This window comes from Molothrus aeneus, chromosome 29 (genome assembly GCF_037042795.1).
Source record: "Molothrus aeneus isolate 106 chromosome 29, BPBGC_Maene_1.0, whole genome shotgun sequence".
NCBI lineage: Eukaryota > Metazoa > Chordata > Aves > Passeriformes > Icteridae > Molothrus > Molothrus aeneus.
The window spans coordinates 130,437-151,112 of record NC_089674.1 but is presented as its reverse complement, the minus strand read 5'-3'; the positions used below and the strand labels follow the sequence as shown (position 1 = coordinate 151,112).

The 20,676-nt window shown below is 55.3% G+C and overlaps 3 protein-coding genes across 5 annotated transcripts; 1 reads left to right on the top strand and 2 right to left on the bottom strand.

Moving 5' to 3' along the window:
* The first annotated feature begins 502 nt into the window (after window positions 1–502).
* Window positions 503–14,779, top strand: LOC136567630 (cytosolic purine 5'-nucleotidase-like). 3 transcript variants are annotated; one of them, XM_066567305.1, is made up of 20 exons: window positions 503–611; window positions 1,049–1,122; window positions 1,209–1,326; window positions 1,405–1,500; window positions 1,586–1,677; window positions 1,768–1,825; window positions 1,939–2,032; window positions 2,143–2,196; window positions 2,296–2,379; window positions 2,534–2,575; window positions 3,045–3,152; window positions 3,309–3,375; window positions 3,460–3,630; window positions 3,804–3,855; window positions 3,938–3,998; window positions 4,120–4,296; window positions 4,411–4,512; window positions 4,612–5,899; window positions 6,730–7,005; window positions 14,161–14,779. In XM_066567305.1, the coding sequence occupies exons 1-18, from the start codon at window positions 523–525 to the stop codon at window positions 4,657–4,659; spliced, it is 1,587 nt and encodes a 528-aa protein (XP_066423402.1). In that variant the 5' UTR covers window positions 503–522; the 3' UTR covers window positions 4,660–5,899; window positions 6,730–7,005; window positions 14,161–14,779. The 3 variants fall into 3 exon arrangements, with proteins under 3 accessions (XP_066423402.1, XP_066423403.1, XP_066423401.1); XM_066567306.1 differs by lacking the exon at window positions 4,612–5,899; XM_066567304.1 differs by having other exon boundaries at window positions 4,612–7,005.
* CKAP2L (cytoskeleton associated protein 2 like) lies at window positions 7,532–16,618 on the bottom strand. Its single transcript, XM_066567307.1, is given in 11 exon segments — window positions 7,532–7,922; window positions 8,012–8,159; window positions 8,451–8,514; window positions 9,826–9,881; window positions 9,884–9,941; window positions 9,943–9,981; window positions 10,488–10,680; window positions 11,059–11,627; window positions 13,526–13,592; window positions 15,908–15,974; window positions 16,574–16,618. Coding segments are annotated over 11 exon segments (1,518 nt in total). The 5' UTR covers window positions 16,587–16,618; the 3' UTR covers window positions 7,532–7,678.
* A 1,470-nt stretch (window positions 16,619–18,088) lies between these two features.
* IL1B (interleukin 1 beta) lies at window positions 18,089–19,435 on the bottom strand. Its single transcript, XM_066567430.1, has 6 exons — window positions 19,395–19,435; window positions 19,261–19,309; window positions 18,990–19,179; window positions 18,716–18,886; window positions 18,461–18,606; window positions 18,089–18,301 (listed from the first exon to the last, which is right to left on the bottom strand). Exons 1-6 carry the CDS (start codon window positions 19,433–19,435, stop codon window positions 18,089–18,091), a joined length of 810 nt encoding a protein of 269 aa, XP_066423527.1.
* Between the last annotated feature and the right edge of the window lie 1,241 nt (window positions 19,436–20,676).

Genomic DNA, 20,676 nt, shown 5'->3' with positions numbered 1-20,676 from the left:
GGGAGGCTCTGAGTGGGGCCGTGAGGGAGCCCCGGGCGGGGACAGCACACGGAGGGTTCGGGAGATGCCGTGTGGGGCCGTGAAGCAGCCCCGGGCGGGGGCTTGCGGTGTCTCCCGGGCCGAACGTGCCCCATCCTCCCGATCCCCCCGAGTGAGGCCGGGGCGGCTCCGCGGTGCCCTCGGGGCGGCTCTGGGGCGGCGGCGAGGCCGGGCCCTGACCCCGGTTAATGATTCGCCGCTGGGCAAACAGGGCCCGGGGCTGCGGGGCCGGCCGGGGGGCGCGGGGGCAGCGAGCCCCGGTGAGGGGGCGCGGGGAGCGCTCCCCGTGTGAGGGGCACAGGCGGGAAGGGGTGTCCGTACTCTGGGGGAAGCACGGGGGAACGGCTGCCCCGGCCGGGGGTCACTGCCCCGGGGTGCCCCGGCCCCGTGCCGGCTGTGCCGCCCGAGGCGGGGCCGGGGGGGCGGTTCCGCAGGGCCCCGTTAAAGCGGCGGCGGCCCGAGGCGGCGGCGGAGGCGGTGGCGATGGGTAGCGAGGGCCAACGGGGCCCGGCTGCGGCCCGGGGCCCCGGGCAGGGCGACCCCCGGGCCCTGCGGAGGGACTGCCAGCACCGGTGGGCTGGGGACCGCGGGGGCACTGCGAGCACCGGGGGTAGCAGGAGCGGGGATGCGGGGCGAGGGCTGCGGGAGGACAGGTGGGGACGGGAGCGGGACCCCGAGCAAGGGCCCCGGGCCTCAGGTACGGGACCCTTGTCGCAGCGGGAGGGGGCAGAGGCCCTGGGTGCCATGTCGGCATGCCGGGGTGGGAGCAGGTCCGAACAGGGGCTTACTGTCCCCCCCCCCCCCTCCTCCAGTTCCATTTCCAGCTCCACAGCCCGTTTTTCTGCTCCAATAATTTGCTGTGGGGGCCCTGGGCAGGGATGAGCGCACAACCCTCCCAGAGCACTGACCAGGCACTGGGATAGGGAAACACGACCCCATCTCTTCCTCTGTGCCACCCCCAGCCCTAAACCTCTCCTCACCTCATAACTCCCCCCGTGGTCTCCCCCAGGATCTTCGTCAACCGGAGCCTGGCGCTGGAGAAGATCAAGTGCTTTGGCTTTGACATGGACTACACCTTGGCTAGTGCGTTTTGTGGGGGCCCTAAGGCAGGGTGGGGCAGTGGTGGCATTCCCCCAGCCCCTGCCCACATCCCCCTTTCCCCCCTGCAGTGTACAAGTCCCCTGACTATGAGGAGCTGGCCTTCGCTCTGCTGCTGGAGCACCTTGTTGCCATCGGGTACCCTCCTGAGATCCTGGCCTACAAATATGACCCCAGCTTCCCCACCCGGTCAGTTTGTGGAGCGGGTCCCAGGGACGGGAGGGGAGGGGAAGGCAGCCCCCCAGCACTGACAGCTGTGTGGTACAGGGGGCTGGTGTTCGATGCCCTGTACGGGAACCTGCTGAAGGTGGATTCCCACGGGAACCTGCTGGTCTGTGCCCATGGCTTCCGTTTCCTCAAGGGGTGAGTCTGGGAATTCACCATCCTTGGGGCAGGGGGAAGTTGGAGGTCCCTCAGGGTGGAGTGCAGCTCCATGCTCCCTCCCCAGAGCCGAAATCCTCCACTATTACCCCAACAAGTTCATCCAGCGGGATGACATGAAGCGCTTCCACATCCTCAACACCCTCTTCAACCTCACAGGTGAGTGAGAACCCCCATTGTCCTGGCCCTCCCACCACCCTGGGGTGCTATCCTGCCCTGCACCCCTTCTCACGGCCCCCTCCCTCACAGAGGCCCACCTCTATGCCTGTCTCGTGGACTTCTTCACCAACTGCTCCAGATATGTCAAGTAAGAGGGAGGTGGTGGGTGGGGGCTTGGTGTTGGATCAGACAGGTGTAGATCTTGGGGGGAGCTTCTCTTAGCAGGGCAGCCCTTTCACATTCCCTTCCTGCCTGTTGCAGCTGTGACACTGGCTACAAGCACGGGAACCTCTTCATGTCCTTCCGCAGCATGTTCCAGGATGTGCGCGAGGCCATGGACCACGTCCACCTCTCTGTGGGTGCAGGGGGCAGGGGGCTGGGGCTGGCGAGTGCTGGCAGTGCTGGGGTTTTCCCACACACGCCCCCTGGGAGGTTTTGGCCAGCCCCACCCCATTCCTCCTGCAGGGCTGCCTCAAGGAGAAGACGCTGGAGAACCTGGAGAAATATGTGGTGAAGGATGTGAGTTATACAGACCCCAGGAACCCCTCCCCACTCTGCTCTCCTGTCAATTCCTTGTGGGACCCCCACGCTTCCCCCCACTGACTTGCCCCTCACTAGCCCCGTGTGCCGCTGCTGCTGAGCCGCATGAAGGAGGTGGGGAAAGTCTTCCTGGCCACCAACAGTGACTACACCTACACTGATGTGAGTAGGGGTGTCCCTGTCCCCCACCTGCGTGGATAACTGGCCTGCATGGTCCCCCCTGCCCTGCATGGGGGAGGCAGAGGGGCTGGGTTGAAGCACAGGCAGGGTCTGCCTTGCCTGGGGGCAGCAGTGATGATGCCAGATGTCCTTGCAGGCCATCATGTCCTACCTGTTTGACTTCAGCAATGAGGACAAGGTGAGTCTGTCCCCATTATGGGCTGGCTGGGTATTATAGCAGCAGGCCCCTGAACAGGGTAATAATTAGCATTGGCTCCATGGTTCCAGAAGGCTGATCAATCACTTTATTATACTATACTATATTATACTATTAGAAAACCCATCACCCTTCCAGATAGTCCAGACAGTCCGATACAGCTTTTTCCAGATTAGGCCATTGAATCCAAACACCATCACCATTGGCCAGTTAAGAAATCACCCCTTGGTGAACAAATCTCCATAGCACATTGCATATGTTCACAACAGCAGGTGCAGCAAGTGAAGATAAGAACTGTTGATCATTCTTTTCTCTGATCTTCTCACAGCCTCCCCCAGCACAGTGCCTGGGAAAGCTGTGCCTGCTGCTCTCCATGGAGAGAGCTGCAGCCACAGGTGGAGGGCACAGTGTGCCATCAGCACCCTCCTCCTGACCCCCTCCCTGTCCACAGGCTGACGTCCCACGGCGACCCTGGAGGTCCTACTTCGACCTGATTGTGGTGGACACCCGCAAGCCCCTCTTCTTTGCTGAGGGCACTGTCCTGCGCCAAGTGGACACGGTGGGCACCTCTCCCCTGCTGCAGGGCTGGGGGGGTGGGCACTGGTTGGGCCCTGAGGGGGCTCCTGTGGGCACAGCAAGGTGGGTTCATGGCCGATTGGCCGCCAAGCAGGCAGAGGTGACAGTGTCCCCATCCTGGGGTGCTCTTGTCCTGCAGGACACGGGGAAGCTGCGCATTGGGACGTACACGGGCCCCCTGCAGCACTGTGCTGTGTACTCCGGTGGTAAGCACCCAGCTGGGCTCTCTGGGCTCTGTAGGCAGCAAGGGGGACGTGCCTACCCCCCACCCTGACCCCTGGGTGTCACAGGCTCCTCGGATGTGGTGTGTGACCTCCTGGGTGTGAAGGGCAAGGACATCCTCTACATGGGGGACCACATCTTCGGGGACATCCTGAAATCCAAGAAGCGGCAGGGCTGGCGCACCTTCCTGGTGGTGCCTGAGCTGGCCCGAGAGCTGCAGGTCTGGACAGAGAAGAGTGGTGAGCAGTGCTGGGCTGGGGACACTGACTTTACCGTGCAAGGGGAGGTGTCTGGAGCCTCCTACACCCCTGGATAGTAAAACTGCCTCAGTGGGCCATGCCCTGACGCTCTGTTGGTTGTGCTGGGCAGTGGGTGATGCCCCTGCACTGAGCTGGCCCTGTTGCCCTTGCAGAGCTCTTTGAGGAGCTGCGGAGCCTGGATCTCTTCCTGGCCGAGCTGTACCAGTGAGTTGGTTGGGGTGGGAGACAGGCAGGGGTGGGAGCACACCCTCCAGGTGAGCCCTTAGCTGGGTCTGTTCTGTTCCAGGCACTTGGACAGTGGCAGCAGTGAGCGCCCAGACATCAGCTCCATCAAGCGCCGGATCCAGGTGACACCCAGGGCACTGTGCCTGCTGGCACACAGCTTAGCTCACCCCCCTGCCACAAATTCCTCTGTGGAGGGCCCCCCAGGAGCTGCCGGGTGCCCTGACCTTCCTGCTGCACCCACAGAAAGTCACACATGAGATGGACATGTGCTATGGAAAGATGGGCAGCCTGTTCCGCTGTGGCTCGCGTCAGACACTCTTTGCCAACCAGCTGATGCGCTACGCAGACCTCTACGCTGCCTCCTTCATCAACTTCCTCTATTACCCCTTCAGCTACCTCTTCCGGGCTCCCCCTGTCCTGGTAGGCAGCCCTAAGGCCCTGCTGATTACCCACTGTGCCTCAGTTTCCCTCCCTGCCTGAGCGGGCATGGGGCTGGTGCCAGCCTCTCTCTGTGAGCCTTGTCACCCCCCGCAGATGGCTCATGAGTCAACAGTGGAGCACTCTCACCGGGACTCAGGGGATGCTGGCACTGCCCTTCCTCCCTGGCTGGCCCAGCATGGTGACCCTCACCAGCAGGTGGGTGGCAGGAACACAGCGGCAGAAGGACATGGGCATCCTGCCACGCTGATGCCCTTGGGGTCCTGTGCCCACTGAGCCCCTTCTGCACTGCCTCAGGTCCCCCAGGACTCAAGTGGGGAGGAGGAAGATGATGGAGAAGCCTGAGCACACCCCAACTGCCATGCTGCCCACGGGAGGACATTCAGTGGCCCTGGACCACTTGCGCTCATGGCCAGCTGCCACCTCTGGTGGCCACAGGATGGCTGGTGGCCCTGACTTCTGGTCCCTGTCACATCTGTCCCCTGTCCCTGGGCAGTTGGGACCTTCTCCTGACTCTGCCCAGAGCCAGGAGAGGCTCCCCCCCCCAAGTCTGCTAGCTCCTGCCCCTTTAATTCATATCTGCCTGTTGCCCCTTGAACTCATTCCTCTCCCATCAGCTCAGTGCCAGTCTGGGGTCACCCAGCACCAGGGTGAACAGGCAGTGCCACTGCTGCAGCATCCCTGGCAGCCCCACTGCAGCAGTTGGGCTCCAAGCAGCTAAAGCCCCCTGCCCCTTTAGCCTCTGGGCCTGGCCATGAGCACCACAGTGCTGGGTGGATGGGGTGGGGCTCTGCAGGTGACACCTGCTCCAGGGGAAGCCCCCGCACCTGCTGTTTCTCTTTTCTTCTTTCTACCCTTTTCTATTTATAAAACATCCTCAAAACTCCTGGCACTGCAGAGACATAAAATTGGTTTTAAAGGAAAACTGTTTTGTCCCTGCACCTGAGAGCTGGGGGCAAAGGGCAGTCCCCCAGTCCTCATCCAGCAGCTGGGGCAAGCACAAGCCCCTAGGGAGAAGGTGGCAGCCCCGAGCTATCCCCAGCTCTGAAGAGGGGCCAGGCCAGCAGCACTCCACAGAGCAGAGCCACCCCGTGCCAGAACTGCTCTGAGACTTCTGCCCACATCCCTGGCTCAGTGGAGATGCTGAGTCAAGGCTGGGGTTGGGAGAGAGGAGGAGAAGAGTGTGATGGGGCCAGGAGCACTGCCTGCTGGGGCCGGGTGGGTGACAGCAGGGCTCCCCCACCTTCCACAGCTGCAGTGTGGTAACTGTTCCCAGCAGAGAGCACCTGCCAGTGTGGGAAGATGGGTTGGAGAATAGAGAATAGAGACAGTGCTGAAGGCAATCGCACCCCTGACAAGTTGCAGCTGTACTAATTACCAAAGAGTAGGAACAGGCCTGCCTTAATTGGCCACAGCTGTGTCCAATAAGGGTGACTGTTAAAAAAGAGTAGGTTAGCTAGTTGAGAGGAGAGTTGGAGTTTGTTAGCTGTGCTGAAGGACAGGAAGGAGTCAGCTGGCCATGCAGAAGAAAGAGAAAAGGAGTCACCGTTGTGAGGAGCTGCCCGTGGGAGATCACAGAGAGAGGGTAGGAAAGTTTTACAGTAAGATAACAAAGTGGCAATGACAGTTTCCATGCACCACGGTTGGTGCCAAGCACCAACAAGGGTGGCCAGGATGGGTCCCAACATGCCAATCCCTTCGCCAGTCTCTTGCTCCTGCCTGCTCCAAGTGCAGGGACAGCACCAGTGGGGGCCTGAGTGCACTTACAGGGCTCATCAGTCCCCAGACCCCAACCATGTCCGGGAGCTGGTGCCTGGCCTGCTGCACCCCAAGGTCCTCCTCAACCCTTGGTGCTGCTGCCAGTCTCTGCACAGAAGCTGCTGGGGGCACTGCAGGGCCCCCAGCTCCTCAGGCAGAGCCATTGCCACCACCTGTGCCTCAGACGCCCAGGCTGCAGATATCCCTCTCAGGAGGGGCCATACAGGTGTGTCCAGGTAGGGCACAGGGCAGTTCCAGAGCAAATTGCTCAGGACGTTGCTTCCAGACACTGGGAGGTGCCTGCACATTGCAATCCAACTGAGAGCATTCTGCAGCAGGAGAACCAGAGTGTGTGTCATGGCAGGGGAGCTGAGGGCACTCCTGGGGGACACAATCCCAGGAGACACAGCTGCTGTCTCCACAGCACTCACTAGCCCACACACATCTCCACTGCAAAGTTCCATATTTAAACCTGCATTTAGATATTTAAAAACACACTCTTCTTGCATGTACTGAATCGGTGGGAGAGGTGTGGTAATCACATACAATCTGAACAGAGATTATAACTCCCCAGGAGTTTCCTGGGAAGCTGTGAGAAAACTTAGATAAAATAATTAAAAGAATTATTATCTCTCTTTCTGCACATGTTGTTTACAGATACAATTTTTCAGAGTGTGCTATTGCTAATTCACCAATAGTGTGAGAGGTTTTTACTCCAGAACCAATCCAGCCTTGGTTTAGCGAGTCGGGTTATAAAAGCCGCACCGTTCCCGCCATCCAGCGCCTCGGATTATGATACTCCACCTCTGCCGAGCGGAGTCTCTGCTCCGTCCCTGACTCAACGGCGAGCCCTGCAGAACCCGCGTGGAACCGCAGCATGGCCCGAGCCGCGCCGCCCCTCGCCACCGGACGCCTCTCGCCCTCTGGAGTGAGGTAACGCTGACTGTGCCCCGCGCCGTTTGTCCCCTTGGGATTGCGGGCATTGACCCCGGGAGGCTGAGAACTGAGTAAGGGATGGGTTTTCCCAACACAGCAGACTGTCTCTTGGAGTGGGAGCCTGCTGAGGAATGGGTTTTCCTTAAAAACGGGGAAGCAACATTCCACAGATGAACAGGCAGTTGTTTCTGTGTGGAGGAATCTGATAACTCTCATGAGACTCCCTGTCTCTGATCAAGCACTTTGCGATCCTTTATTTTGGGCCAAAATCACGGATCCGTGGCTCAGTGGAGATGCTGAGGCAAGGCTGAGGTTGGGAGAGGGAGAGAGGAGGAGAAGAGCATGATGGGGCCAGGAGCACTGCCTGCTGGGGCCGGGTGGGTGACAGCAGGGCTCCCCCACCTTCCACAGCTGCAGTGTGGTCACTGTTCCCAGCACCTGCCAATCCCCTTGCCGGTCTCTTGCCTGGTACCTTGTGCTGCTGCCTGCTCCAAGTGTAGGCACGCACATCTCCACTGCAAAGTTTAATAAACATGCATTTATTATTTAAAACAAAATTTAGATATTTGATACATACTTATTCTGTGCCAAACCCTCCCCCCTACATCTGAGGGGCAGCAAGAGCAGTCAGGGGAATGTGTACAAGGCAGCCTGCTCCTGCTGGGAACCCTCAGGTGCTCTTGGGGGGATATGAACTCAAGCCCTCCAGCTCTGTCACTTCTGGTAAAGCTTTGTTTTTCCGGAAGAAGAAGAGAGTCCCCTCCTCAGCATCCAGGATTTCACTGAGGGATGACACCACAGGGTCATGGTCCTTTAGCATCTCTGGGTAGCGACTCCGAGCCCTCTCAGTCCGCAGGGAGCGCCGGACGGGTGTTAGAAATTTCAATTCTGGGCCTTCCAGGAATTCCCTTCCTCTGTGGAGAGAAGAGCCTTGGGTAAATCCTGCAGAGGACCACTGGCATGGAAGGGTGTGTGCTGCCAGGAGCAGGAGGTTCAGCCTTACCTGGATGCAGATGTAACCTGTAACTTGACTGAGGGGGGGAGGGAGGTCATGCACCTCCCCACCAGGCCTGGAGTTGATGCTATGGGATGCCTCTCAGCTGGACAAGGTGTGGTAGGCTCCCGAGGAGTGGGTTCCTCTGCCTTTTCTCCTGGCACAAAAGGAAAAGGGCAGCACAGTTGCAGCACTGGCTATGGATTACACCTCGTCACTCTGGACAGGGGCAGGGTGCCTGCCTGCAGAGGCTTGCAGGGCCAGGACCCTCCCTAGCCCAGGCAGAAGAACAGTGTCCCATTTTTCAGATCAGGATTCCAGACTTTCACCACACTCCTTAGGAGGGACACGAGGTGCTGGGACAGACTGTAAACTGTGTTGCCTCCAGGCTGGCAACAGCAAGGAGCACCCCTGCCCATGCTCATCAACCCCACAATGCTCAGGTTACCTTCCAGTTTTTGGCCTGCATCCTTCAAAATATTGAAAGCAGTTTGTCTGAGCTCTTCGACTGGCTGCAGGAAAAGCAGAACATGGGTCAGGGCAGGTCTGGCATGGGAATGGCGTCGTGGTTTGACAGGAAGTAGGTTTTCTGGGATATGCTGTGGTCACCAATAGGTCTTCAGATTTTAATATTGGCACTTGGTGTGGCCACTGGATACGCCTCTGAGAACACAGGGGTTAAAAGCAGAGCACTCCCGGGGGAAGTTCTCTTGGGTTTCTGGCAGGGAAGAGTTCGGGTCTCTGCCCTGGCCCAGCTGCTGGCTGGGCGGGCGGAGGGGAAAAGCCATGTGGCCGGGAGAGGTAGGCCTGACCCCGGGGGTGGAAGAGAGAGGGACACCGGGAGCCATCGGGCAGGCCCCCTTCCCCCTTGGGAGACAGAGACAGAGTAGAGCCTGTGCTTGTGACTGTGTTACCTTGAAACTTGATAAACATGTGCTGGCAGCACAGCTGAGAAGGAGAAGAAGGAGGGGTGCAGTGAGAAGGTGCTTGGCCGCTTGTGGGAGCTTTTAACCCCTTTTTGGACAATGAAAACTTTACAGAACATTAACCTCTCCTAGAAGAGAGACAGAGTGGAAGATGAAGAAGAAAATGGGCAAGTGTGATGAAGGTCTGGGCAAGTGAGAGATGTGGGAAGAGATGATGGAGTGGCTTTTGCTGGACTCTTTTTGTATAGGCATGGACAGAACCATGTTTCCTTGGGATACAGAGACTGCATCTAGGAGGAGGCAATGCCTCAGAACCAAGATGGTTCAGTGTTGGCACTCCTCGGCCCCAGGGGGTGCAATTTGGCGGGGACAGGTGTCCCAAAGGAGAGACGGTGCCCTTTGGATCGCAACAAAGCATCCTTAAAAAGACGACCCTAGAAGCAGCTCTGGTCCATGTGCAGTGGTGAGAGCACTGGACATGAAGGGAAGAAGTTTTCTTTATTTCTAAGTGGGAGCCTGCTTTGCTTATTCCTGGTCACATCTCACAGCAGAAACCAGGGAGATTGTATTTTCATGGGGGGCACTGGCATTACACCAGTGTCAAACCATGACAAATGGAGACAAGAGTTAGAGATGAATGGGAGGAAAGGCTTTTGCTGCTCAGCCTGTGCTGAGGACAGGAAGAGGCTGCAGTATTCCCCTTTGCCCAGTGGGATCCATCAGCACTCAGCACAGCTGGCCAGGTGCCCACCCTGCATGGGCACATCCTGCAGCATGGAATGGGACTGGCAGCTCTAAATTACTTTTTCACCAGTGACTAATGCTGCTAAACTCATTCTAAAACCTGTCCCCTGGATCTTGTGGAAGCCTTCCAGAGCAGAGGCAGGGAACAGTCACCTCAGCCCCAGCGCTGACTGCTTCTCTGTACAGCTGCAACACATCAAAGGGGCCATCCGGGCCAGCAGCTTTGCTTGGCAGAACCAGAATTTGGCAAATTTCTCTGCCTGGAGCACAAGGGGACAGCACTGTTGAGATCTCCTCTGCATGGACACCCTGCAAGGAGAAGGGTAAGGGTCTGAAGAAAAGGTGTCCATGGCATGGATGAGTGTGTGCACCAGGAAGCAGACCGTGCCTGACCACAGCTCACAGCACTCTCCAGGAGGAGGCCCTCAAAAGTCTGGCTTTGCAAATCTCCTACATAATTGTGGCAGATAAAAACTGCCCTGCCTCTATCTTCCCCTTGGATTATTTGGTCTAGTATTCCAGAGGGGTGTCAAAGGATAGACTCCAGTGCTGGCATAATTGGGGCCAGTAAACCTTGGAGCAGGGCTAGAAGTCAGTGTTGGTCTGGTCTCTCCCTTCTCCCAGTCAGCACAGCTCACTGCCTGCCTTTGGCCTACCCATAACTTTATGAGCACTTGTATTTTCCTATGTTTCCCCTCTTGCCACTGAACACTTGTTCCCAACCCCTCTTAGCTACTGGAGGGACATGGCCCTCATCCCCTGGCATGCTTCAGGAGAGGAGAAGCTCATTCAAGCAGCTCCTTCCCTATTCTCACCGCCTCAATGAGCTTCGGGCACTCAGTTAATATGTTGTTTATCTCGACTTGGCAGTGCTGCTCTGGATTCTCTTGTTTCTCTGTTGGCTTGACCTTTCTGCAGGATGGTATCACCGCCTGCTTCTGAAGCAGAATCATCGGCGGCCGCTTGTATGTCCTGCCTTTGGCTGCCAACCACTCCTCCAGCTGTTTCCTGTCCAAGGACAGAGAAATCACAGTTACCACAGCAGACAGTAGCCTGGCAAGAGCTGGCTGTTTTTCCTTGGAGTCTTCCTTTAGCCAACTTCAGCTGCTTAAAAAGAATCAGTATATCTATCTCAGAAACACACCTGAGCGCTAGACTGGGAGAGGAAATCACACTCAAGCCGAAGCCTTGAGGCTGAAGCAGGAGAGTGGCCACACACTCTCCTTGCACTTACTGAATTGGTGGGAGAGAAACCCAGGGTGCCACCCAAAATTATCCCCAACCCCTTTTTCAGGGCATCAACCTCCCCACAAGCTTTTGCTCATAAAAGACTTTGGACTCCATTTCCAGCAGGATGGTGCTGGCTCACTCAGAGCTGCCCCTTACCTACGATCTGCAGCTGATGGAGTCCTTGGAACGGGCCTAGAGTGCATGCCACTTGCCTTCGGCAGCTCTGGTTTAAGCTGATCTCTCCTGCTTCTCAACTCATCCTCAAGGACATGAGTTTTGGAGTTGTGTATGCTGTGAGACTGGTTTTTGTGACCTGTCCCTTGGGATGCTGCCATGTGTCCAGGAGCCACCACCTTCATGTCCTTCCTGTCCGTTACCTTTTTAACCGTGGGCCTTGGCCGTGGTAAAGTGACACCTGGGTTCAGGTTTGATTTCAGGTTTGTGGTCCCCTGGGGCTTGCCCAAGGTGGGAGGCTTGGTGGGAAATCTTCTCACTGGGGGAGGCTGGCTGTGCTGCTTCAGACTTCCCCCTGCTGTTGTGCCAGGTTGCCTCACAGCAGTACTTTCTCCTTGCTTTGTCCCTGGGTATTTATGCATCAAATTAGAAGAAGCAGGAAGGGACTGAGAGGGCTGCAATGGCTGAGTTCTGTTATTTGTATTTTGTGACATGCTCCTTGATTCTGGCAGGGCTTTCCTGAATTTATCCAGAGCTGGCTCTTCCTTAGCCTGGTGGTTATATAAAAGAAACACACAAAACTCAGGATGAAAACCTTCCAAACATTCCTCCTCCCAAGTTCCCAATGCATCACAGTAAGACAAAATCTCAATTCAGTTGCCACCCCTCAGATCACTAACTCTCAGTCCATCACCACCCTTCAGATAATCAATTCTCAGTTCATTAAGAGGAGAGGAGTCCTTCTTGTGCTGTAGGCTTCCCCAAGAAACACAGTTGAAACTTTCTGTGTTTCCATGTCAGTTGTGGCACTGCCCGGAGAACATCTGCCATCCTGACATCTTCCTTCCATGTCCAGTGCTCTCACCACTGCACATGGACCAGAGCTGCTTCTAGGGTTTTCCTTTTAAGGGTGCTTTGTCCAGTTCCAAAAAGAGCACAGTCTCTCACCTTCGGGACACCTGTCCCCCCCAGATTTCACCCCCTGGGGCCGAGGGGTCTCAACACTGAACTCTCTTGGCTCTGAGCCATTGCCTCCCCCTGGATGCAGTCTCTGTGTCACAGGAAACACGGTTCTATCCATGGCTATACAAGAAAAGTCCAGCCAAAGGCCACTCCGTCATCTCCTGCCACCTAGAATTCTTCTCAACTTCTCTCGGACATCTTTCACTTGCATTAACTTGCATCACACTTGCTCATTTCCTGCTATTCATCCCTATCTCTCTTCTCATTCAGGAGGAGGATCAGCATTTGTAAGGTTTCCATCATCCAAGAAAAGGGTTAAAAACCTCAGGCTCTGCCTGTCCAGAACTCCCACTGCTGCCCTGCCGAGCGCACCCCCCCTTCTCCTTCTCAGCCAGCCTGCTATCACATTTCAAGGTGGCACAGGCACCAGCTCTCTCTCTCTCTCTCTCTCTCTCTCCTGGTGGGGGATGGCTGCCCAATGACTCTATGTTCCTCCACCCTTCCATCCTCAAGGGCCTCTTCACCTCCCTTCTCTGTCCAAGGCCTGGCCTACCTCACCCGGCCGCTTGGCTTCCCCTCCCCTGCCAGCCGGCAGCCGGGCAGGGCAGCTCTGAACCTTTCCCTGACCGGAACCAAGAGAGCTTTCCTGGGAGTTCTCTGCTTTTAACCCCCTGTGTTCTCAGAGGCGTATCCATGTCCTCAGTGGCCACACCAGGTGCCAATATTCAAATCTGAGCACCTATTGGTTTGACCACAGCATCCCAAAAAACTCACTTCCTCTCAAATTAAGACAGCTTTCTCACAGCTTCCCAGGAAAATTCTGGGAGAGTTACGCCTCTCTGTTAAGAGGATATGTGATTACCACATGACAAAGCAGCTGTCAACAGAACAATAACACAACAGCCACCAGGACATGGGCAAAGGAGCAGTCTCCCAAACTGAAACTCCTAACTAAGCTAAACTCCTTTGAAAAACAGCTAGTTGACTCATTGACAGCTATTTAGCAATCTGTGGTATGTCCCCCATTTGGAGTCAGGAACTCATGACCCTGATTTGGGGATGTGGTTTTCAAAGTAAGTTTTCTGAATTGCAGCCAGGATGAAAAATTATTATGACTAAAGTACATTCTCTTGTGACCCTATAAGCAGTGATCCCCAGTGAGACCTCTTGAGCTCTCTTGGACTGCTGTGGGCTGTGACCAGCATCTCCTGCTGAGTGGGGCTTCTCAGAGCCAGCAAACTCTCACATTTGCTGTACTTGGAGGAACATTTGTGTTCTGGTTTCAGATTGATTGATTTTAGATTTTAGCTTGCTTTTTCTCTATGTGCTTTAACCATCCAGTAAGCAGAGTGAAGCTTGACAATGAATTTTGTTGTGCTTTCTTTTAATATTAAACTTTTATATTAAACCTGCTTTTGCCTTTGCCAGTGATTCTTTAAGCAACCACTCACTTAAAGCATGAAAGATTCAAAAGCTTCCTACTTACATGCTTGAGTTTAGAGACTGGTTCTAAGGATGGATTCAGGCGATTAGTCCAGTCCTTTAAAAAGGGTCTGTAAAAGTCCAACAAGTTATCAGGTTATTTAACAAATTATCAGGTTATTTATCAGCCATAAGAAAAGCAGAAAGAATTAAGTATCTAACCCACTGCTGCTTGTCTCAGACACAGGAGCTTAGGAGTAGCTTTCAGAAATCAAAAACCTGTCAAGGAATAGTACCACATACTATTAATTCTTTTTCTTTTGTGTGGCAACAGAAAAGCAACACAAGCCTGTTGCAGACATCTTTTTATGAAAATCCTTTTCTTGGGATTTTTTCTTCCTGAGAAGCTGAGAGGCACCAGGAACAAAATGTAAACAATGGTTATCTGCTGCTGTGGAATGCAACAGGTGGATCCATGATTGGTCTCGTGTGGATGTTTGGAATTAATGACCAGTCATGGCAAAGCTGGCTCTCTCTGTGGAGTGTGCCGGAATTTTCCCTCATCTGCCTCACGATTGTCATTGGGGGACCACTGAAGAGAAGACCCCCCCGTCTAGATTCTCTGGCTCTGAAGGAGAAAGTCACATGCCAAAGGTCCTGAGACCTGAAAGCACAGTGTTAAGCTATTTGTTTTCACAGGTGTTGTTTGCTGTATGCTAAGAAGGGAGCAACGTGCCCCGTTTGCAACAATAGCTTTGGAAGCTGTCCCTCCTCTCGGCCTGGCTGGACTTCTCCTGAGTTTCGGGTGGTCTCCCACAGAAGACCCTCACCTGTTTTACAAGCACCGTGACAGACAGACTGAGATGTAAGAAGCCTCTCCATCAAGGACTGAGAACGCCCCTCTCCTCCTTCCAAGAACTGGGACTGAAACCCCCAGCCCGGGGGAGGTGTGTGGGGGAGGCAAGCTGACCAAAGCGAGATGTTTGCCTGCAGGTTGTGACCACTGGACCAAGAACACAATGGCTCTCGTTTACTGCTGAGAGCATGGACTACCTGTCACATCTATTCCTTATTGTATCTGTTTCCCCCCCCTCACAATTTTCCATAATAAAAACCTCTGAGTTAGCTAGAGACTTTGAGATCTCCCCAGCATAACAGGCGGATCCTCGACTGGACCAAAGGACTTGGTCTCTACGTTGGTAGCTATATCCCCCCCCCCTCTCTCTTTCTCTATCTTTTTCTCTCCCTTAATCCCTCTATCTCATTTTTGCTGTGGTTATTTCAATAAAACTGCAATTGTTTTGATTATCACTGCAAACCCCCTTGTACCGTGTCGGTTTTTTTGCACCCGGAGATCACTCCTATGAACCACCACGTTACCCGTTCACTAGGACGGGTCGTGACATTAATTGGCGTCACAGACAGGATTCTGGTAGCCAGAGGGATTTGCAGGTGTTAAAAAGCAAATCTCATGCTCAATTGAGTGCTCTTGTCTCTGGAATTGGCACAAAAAATCTCTCGGTGCAAAACGGGGGTAACTGTTACTGTTGTATTTGTGTGTACCTGGACTGTCTAGGAAGGAAGGGACACCTGATGCAACTACACAGAGCCTCCTAGACAGATTCTGTCCCTCACAGCCAGGGGAGTGAGGGGCGGTGCAGCAAAGGCTGAGTGGCTTTCCCCTGCCGTAGGTTCTGGTCCCCTCACAAAGGAATCGTTTGTGTGCATGTGTATACACTTTCTGGGAAGGAAGAGACAAACCTGATGTAACCACACAGAGCCTCCCAGCAGATTCTGTCTCTTCAACTACCCAGGGAAGCAAGGGGACACAGGAAAGGCTGTGTGATTTGTGTAACTTAAGTTTACAATTAACTCCCTGGTGTAGCTTTGGTCCCCTCACAAAATGACTACAAACTTCAGTGCAAAAGGTAAAGCTGAATTTTATGCTTTGCTTACTAAATACAATGCCACACCTTCTCCAGGAGGAGAAGAATGGGCAAACTGCAATTGGTTTAACTTAGAAAATGTTATTGATAGAATATCTTCTTTGCAACATGAAACAAAATTCAAACTGGGCACAAATAAAACCATCCTCTGCTCAGTTTTGGGAGCCTGCCTCACAGCAGCCATAGAAACTCGCTTTAAGCAAAAAAGTGAGGAAAATGCTATAATAGACTCCCTCCAAAACCTAGTTGAAGTTTTGTAAAAACAATTAGATTAAGAAAGAAATGTAAATAATTCATCACGGGCTGCCCTGAGAGAGGAACATGTTAAAAATTCGCATAACTACAGACTGGTACTAAGGTGCTGCGGGGGCAGAGCCTAGACAGGAGCTGGTTCTTTGTACACAGGCCAGAGAAGGTAGACACTGGCCAGTGGGCAGAGCCAGCTATACCTCAGACTTTTACATATCATCTCATCCAAGCCCAACATCCTCCTAACTTACTTGGCATTTGAGCATTTCAGCCTTTCCTTGGCTACTTGGCAGTTCTGCAGCTGGCTCCTCCGTTGCGCTGCAAAGAGATGGCAGGAAATGCAGGGCACACAGGACAGTCTCAGTACTCAAAGAACTCATGACACTGGATTTCTGTTACTTTCAAACGCTACATGGCACACCTCTCGACCTCCCTGCCTGGGGAGCCTGGCAATGCTGTTCCCAGAAACTCCCTTGCACATGATAGTGCCCAGAGACTCGTTGCCACTTAAGCTTCCTGACCTTCACAGTATGATGCCACTCAACCCCTCAGCTGTGCAGGGCTCAGTTTGCAGAAGGAAAGGCTTCCACTGAGCCCAAGAGCAGCACGACCCTCCAGCACACTCCCACTACTCCCAGACCGCGTCCCTGGGCCCGTTTTGTGGGCACCTGCCGCGGATTCACACATCATTACTCACACCGCCCGCCCTCAGCAGCTCCCCACCGGCCCATCTGTGCCGCCTCCAGTCCAGCGCTCCCACAGAACTCGGGCCTCCCCACAAGGTACCCGCCCCCCGGGGTCCGCAGGTCCGCATAGCTCCGTTCTCCTCCGCCAGTACCGGGACCCCTCAGACCCCGTTCCGAGGCTCCTTCACCCGCCGCCCCGCTCCCTCAGACCCCGTTCCGAGGCTCCCTCACCCGCCGGCTCCATCCCGGGCGCCACCGCCGAACGACCACCGGCACTCCCGACAACTGCCGCGCCGCCGTTATTAGCCACCGCCTTCTTCAAAGCGACCAATGGGGAGCCAGGCGCCGGCCGTGGCTCCGTGATTGGCTGGGCAGGGTGGGCGGGGCCGGCCCGGGGCGCTGCCCGCGGTGACAGATGCCGCGCCGTGACGGGCCGTGTCGTGCCGCACCGGGCCGCGCCACGCCGTGCTGTTAGAAACGGGACACGCGCCCGGGACTAAAGGGATTTCAGCATTTATTATAATTTAAAACAAGGCCTAAAGCATGATGGCCTGCGGGCCGAGCAGGAGCGTTCCCGTCGAGGATGCTGCAGCCCTGGCGCTGGGTTTGTTTGAGCAGCGATGTCCCCGATGTTCCAGGTGGAGCGGCACGGATTCACTGGCTCAGATGCCCCTTTTTATCCTGTTTTTGTCCGTTTGGATTGGTTTCTGTTTGGATCCTTCATTTGCATGAAGTTTTAAGGCGCTTGATTGGCCCATTACAGTTCTGTCCAGGCTGGCTCGTGGTGCACTTTACTGAGGTGTGTTATGGTACGGTGAGTACTATATTTCTTACAACTACCCTTTTAACCCCGTGCACAATATAATAACCAAACTAACAGCACATGCTTAACAATCTATCAACTATTTACAACAGTTTCTAACCTATTTTTGACACTGCCATGGCATGGTGTGTGATGCTGTGCCACATCTGGCCGTGCCATGCCATGCCATGCTCTGCCATGCCATGCCACATAATGCCATACCACGCCATGCAATGCCGTGCAATACCATGCAAGCACACCATGCTATACTGCACCATGCTGTTCCACATAAGACATGGTGTGATGTGACATTGTATTATATAGTGCACCACATGATACTGTGTGATATCATGCCATGCCTTGTAATGCCACGCCACTCATTGTCCTGCTGCACTGTGGCCCACCATGCCATTTGCTGGCCATAGCTGGGGCAGAGGTGACAGTTTCAGGCAGCTGCCAGGGATCCACCATAGGATGCCCACCTCAGTTGCCTCCCAGCTGTGGTGTGGGCATGGAGACAGAGTGGTGGAGGGTCCTGAATGGGTCAGGGTGGTCCCTGGGCTGTGGGGTGGCTCCCCACGCCCTGGATTTTCACTCAAAAAGCAGCCAAAGCAGAAGGATTTTCTCATCTGTAATCCCATTCCCCATGAGCAATGAGGTGAGCCATGCTGTCCTAGAAAACTTTTTATTTCCACCTCCATCCACATACAAGTTAAAAGCAAAAATGAATAAGGGGGCACAACAAGTAAGTACCAAAGCAATGGGCAGATACAATAAATAAATAAATAAATAAATATAGACTGGGATGGCTCAAGCCCATGGGGCCCAGAGCTGCTATTTCACATGAAATAGATGGGGAGGGGGGTTGTGTCCTGGGGGTTGTACTTAGTACATACAGCCTGAAAACCGGTGACTGCCGGTTGGGTTGGGTTGGTGCAGGGTCTTCAGCGCCCGCTCAGCTCGTAGGTAGCGATGTTCACCTGGTCTGGGGTGTTGGTGATGCCCACGGGCTGGCGGGGCTGCAGGGACGTGCAGACAAACCAGCCGGGGAAGGCAGCTGACTCGAAGCGTGTGGTCCCCTCAGCTGGGCTGTCCAGGCGGTAGAAGATGAAGCGGGTTAGCTCCACGCTCTCAATATCCCTCCTGATGTCAGCTTCCTGCAGCCAGAGGGGTGAAATGGTGGTCAAGGTTGTCCATAGGTTGACTTTATGAGTTAAAAATTAAAAATTCTCTCCAAAATTTGCCCTGAACCAAAACAAAGGTGGAATGGAGCCCCCAGCCCCACAGAGGGCAGACTGCTGGGACCCCCTGCTCACCTCCAGCTGCAGCACGGGCTTGGTGCCACTCATCACACATGACATGTAGAGCTGGTAGCCCTTGATGCCCAAGGCCACTGGCACCCTCCCAGAGCCTGGAGCACCCTGCGATGACCGGGGACGGTACAGAGCAATGTTGAGCTTCACTGCAGAGAGAAGGGACAGGTAAAGGGGTGCTCCTGGGGTTGTAGGGCGGCTCCTGGGTGGTCCAGGGTTTGGAGACAGGGACATTGGGATGGGAGCATATGCTCTCACCTTTCTGTCCAGCAGAAGGTCCCTGCAGGTGCAGGGCCACCAGCTGGGTGGGTGACTCCAGTACGAAGCACTTGTGGTCAATGTCCAGGATGTCGAAGGACTGGGAGCGAGTGTAGCGGAAAACGGGTGCCCTGGTATAACTGCCCTTGATGCACTGGAAGGAGACGGGCTCTGTGGGGAGAGAGACAGTCAGGAGGATGCTGCTCCCAGGTCCAAGAATGTCCCCCAAGAATACCCTCTGCCTGGGGTGCCAGCCCTGACATCACCCTCATACCGAAAATATCATCCAAGAAGCTGCCAAGGTCACTGTCAGCAAAGTCCTTGCGTGCCGGCTGCTTCAGGAGCTTGGTCACAGCCACCACCAGGATGGCAGCCTGGCGAAAGGTCCTGGAAAGGGGTCCTTTTGTCACTGTCACCTGGATGCCCACCCCAGGCGATGTCCCCTCCAAGTCCAGCCAGGGCTTCTAGGGAAGAAAGGGGATGTAGGGTGAGAGTCTGGCTTCCATGCGACATGGACCCCACCACTCCCACCACCACAGCCTTACCTTCTGCGGGCACAGACAGCTGGGGCCATACAACGTCTCCTCGTTCAGGCTGAAAGGCAAAGGGACGTGGTGAAGTCAGGTTCAGGAATGCAGCATCACATCCCCAAAGTCCTCTCTGGCATGTCTATTCTTACCTGCTGCTCTCCAGTGTGTCCAAATCAGGGACGAATGCCATTGCTGCCACTGACTGCAGAGTCCTGGGCTGAGACTTCACAGCTCCTGCCAACTTCTGAGGCACTTGCTTGCCTGCTCCTGCCTGTCCTGCCTGCGGTGCTGCTTGGATCATCAGCGTGGCTGGTTTTCAAGAGCTTGTAGAAGGAAGTGCCGTCAGAGTGGGATTTCCAGGTTTTGCAACATCTAGGTTTGCCCAATTCTCTGTTGAGACTGGAGGGCTGAGGGGGGCTGAGGGGGCTCCAGGCAGAGCATGGAGCAGAGCAGGGGATACTCCAGGACCAGATATCAGAGCAGGGGATGATCTAGAGCTGGGTTGTGGGGCAGAGCAAAAGGATGCTCCAGGGCTGGTGTGTGGGGCAGAGAGCAGAGGGGAGTTTGGCATTGATGGGTGGGGCCTGTGACCATGTACCAATCTGCCATTTGGTTGACCCAGCAGGAAGCTGGAGTCACTCAGAGCCAGTTCCGACCCCAGTCCCAGCACCAGCCCCAGCCCAGCTGTGACGACACCGTCAGGGCTAGGACTGTGGATGTCCTGGACGTGGCCAGTGATGCAAGCGCTGCCTCTCCACCATTTCGCCACAGCTTCCTCCCGTACTGCCCAGACCTCTGCTGCCACAGCCAGCTGTGCCTCCTCTGCCACCCCTCTTGTCTGCACTGCCCCAACACCAGTTGGGTGCAGGACTCTGCTGTCTGCTCAGTTTCTTGTGCCTACTCATACCACCCTGGGGACATGGCCTTCAGAGACGTGGCCTTCAGGGGCCCTCCTCATCCTCACGTCCATTGGTGTGCCGGAGATTGCACCATGCTGGGAGGGCCACGGATGTGTGTGGCCAGGCTTGCGTGGACTCGGGCTTTTGGGGTGTTTTCCTGGCACCCATTTCACTTCCTGAAAGTGCCATCCAGCCCTGCACACTCCCGTGCCCGAGACTGGGACCACCATGACTCACTGCCAGGAAATTGCCAGAAAAGCAGAGTTCCCAGAGCACCCACGTGGCTGGATATCCCCAAAAGCCTGAGGTGCCCCAGAGCAAGGGGTTCTCCACGACACAGTGGCCGTCCCTAGGCATGGCAGAGGCCCCCAGGGCACGGTTGGGGTCCTGAAGCCATGGTGAGAGTCACCAAGCCACGATGAAGGCTGAGAGCCATGAACAACGGTGGGTGTCCCCGGGCCATACAAGGTGTCCCGGCTGTGGTGAGAGTTCCCCGGCCATGCCGGGGGTCCCCAGCCCGTTCAGCGGCCCC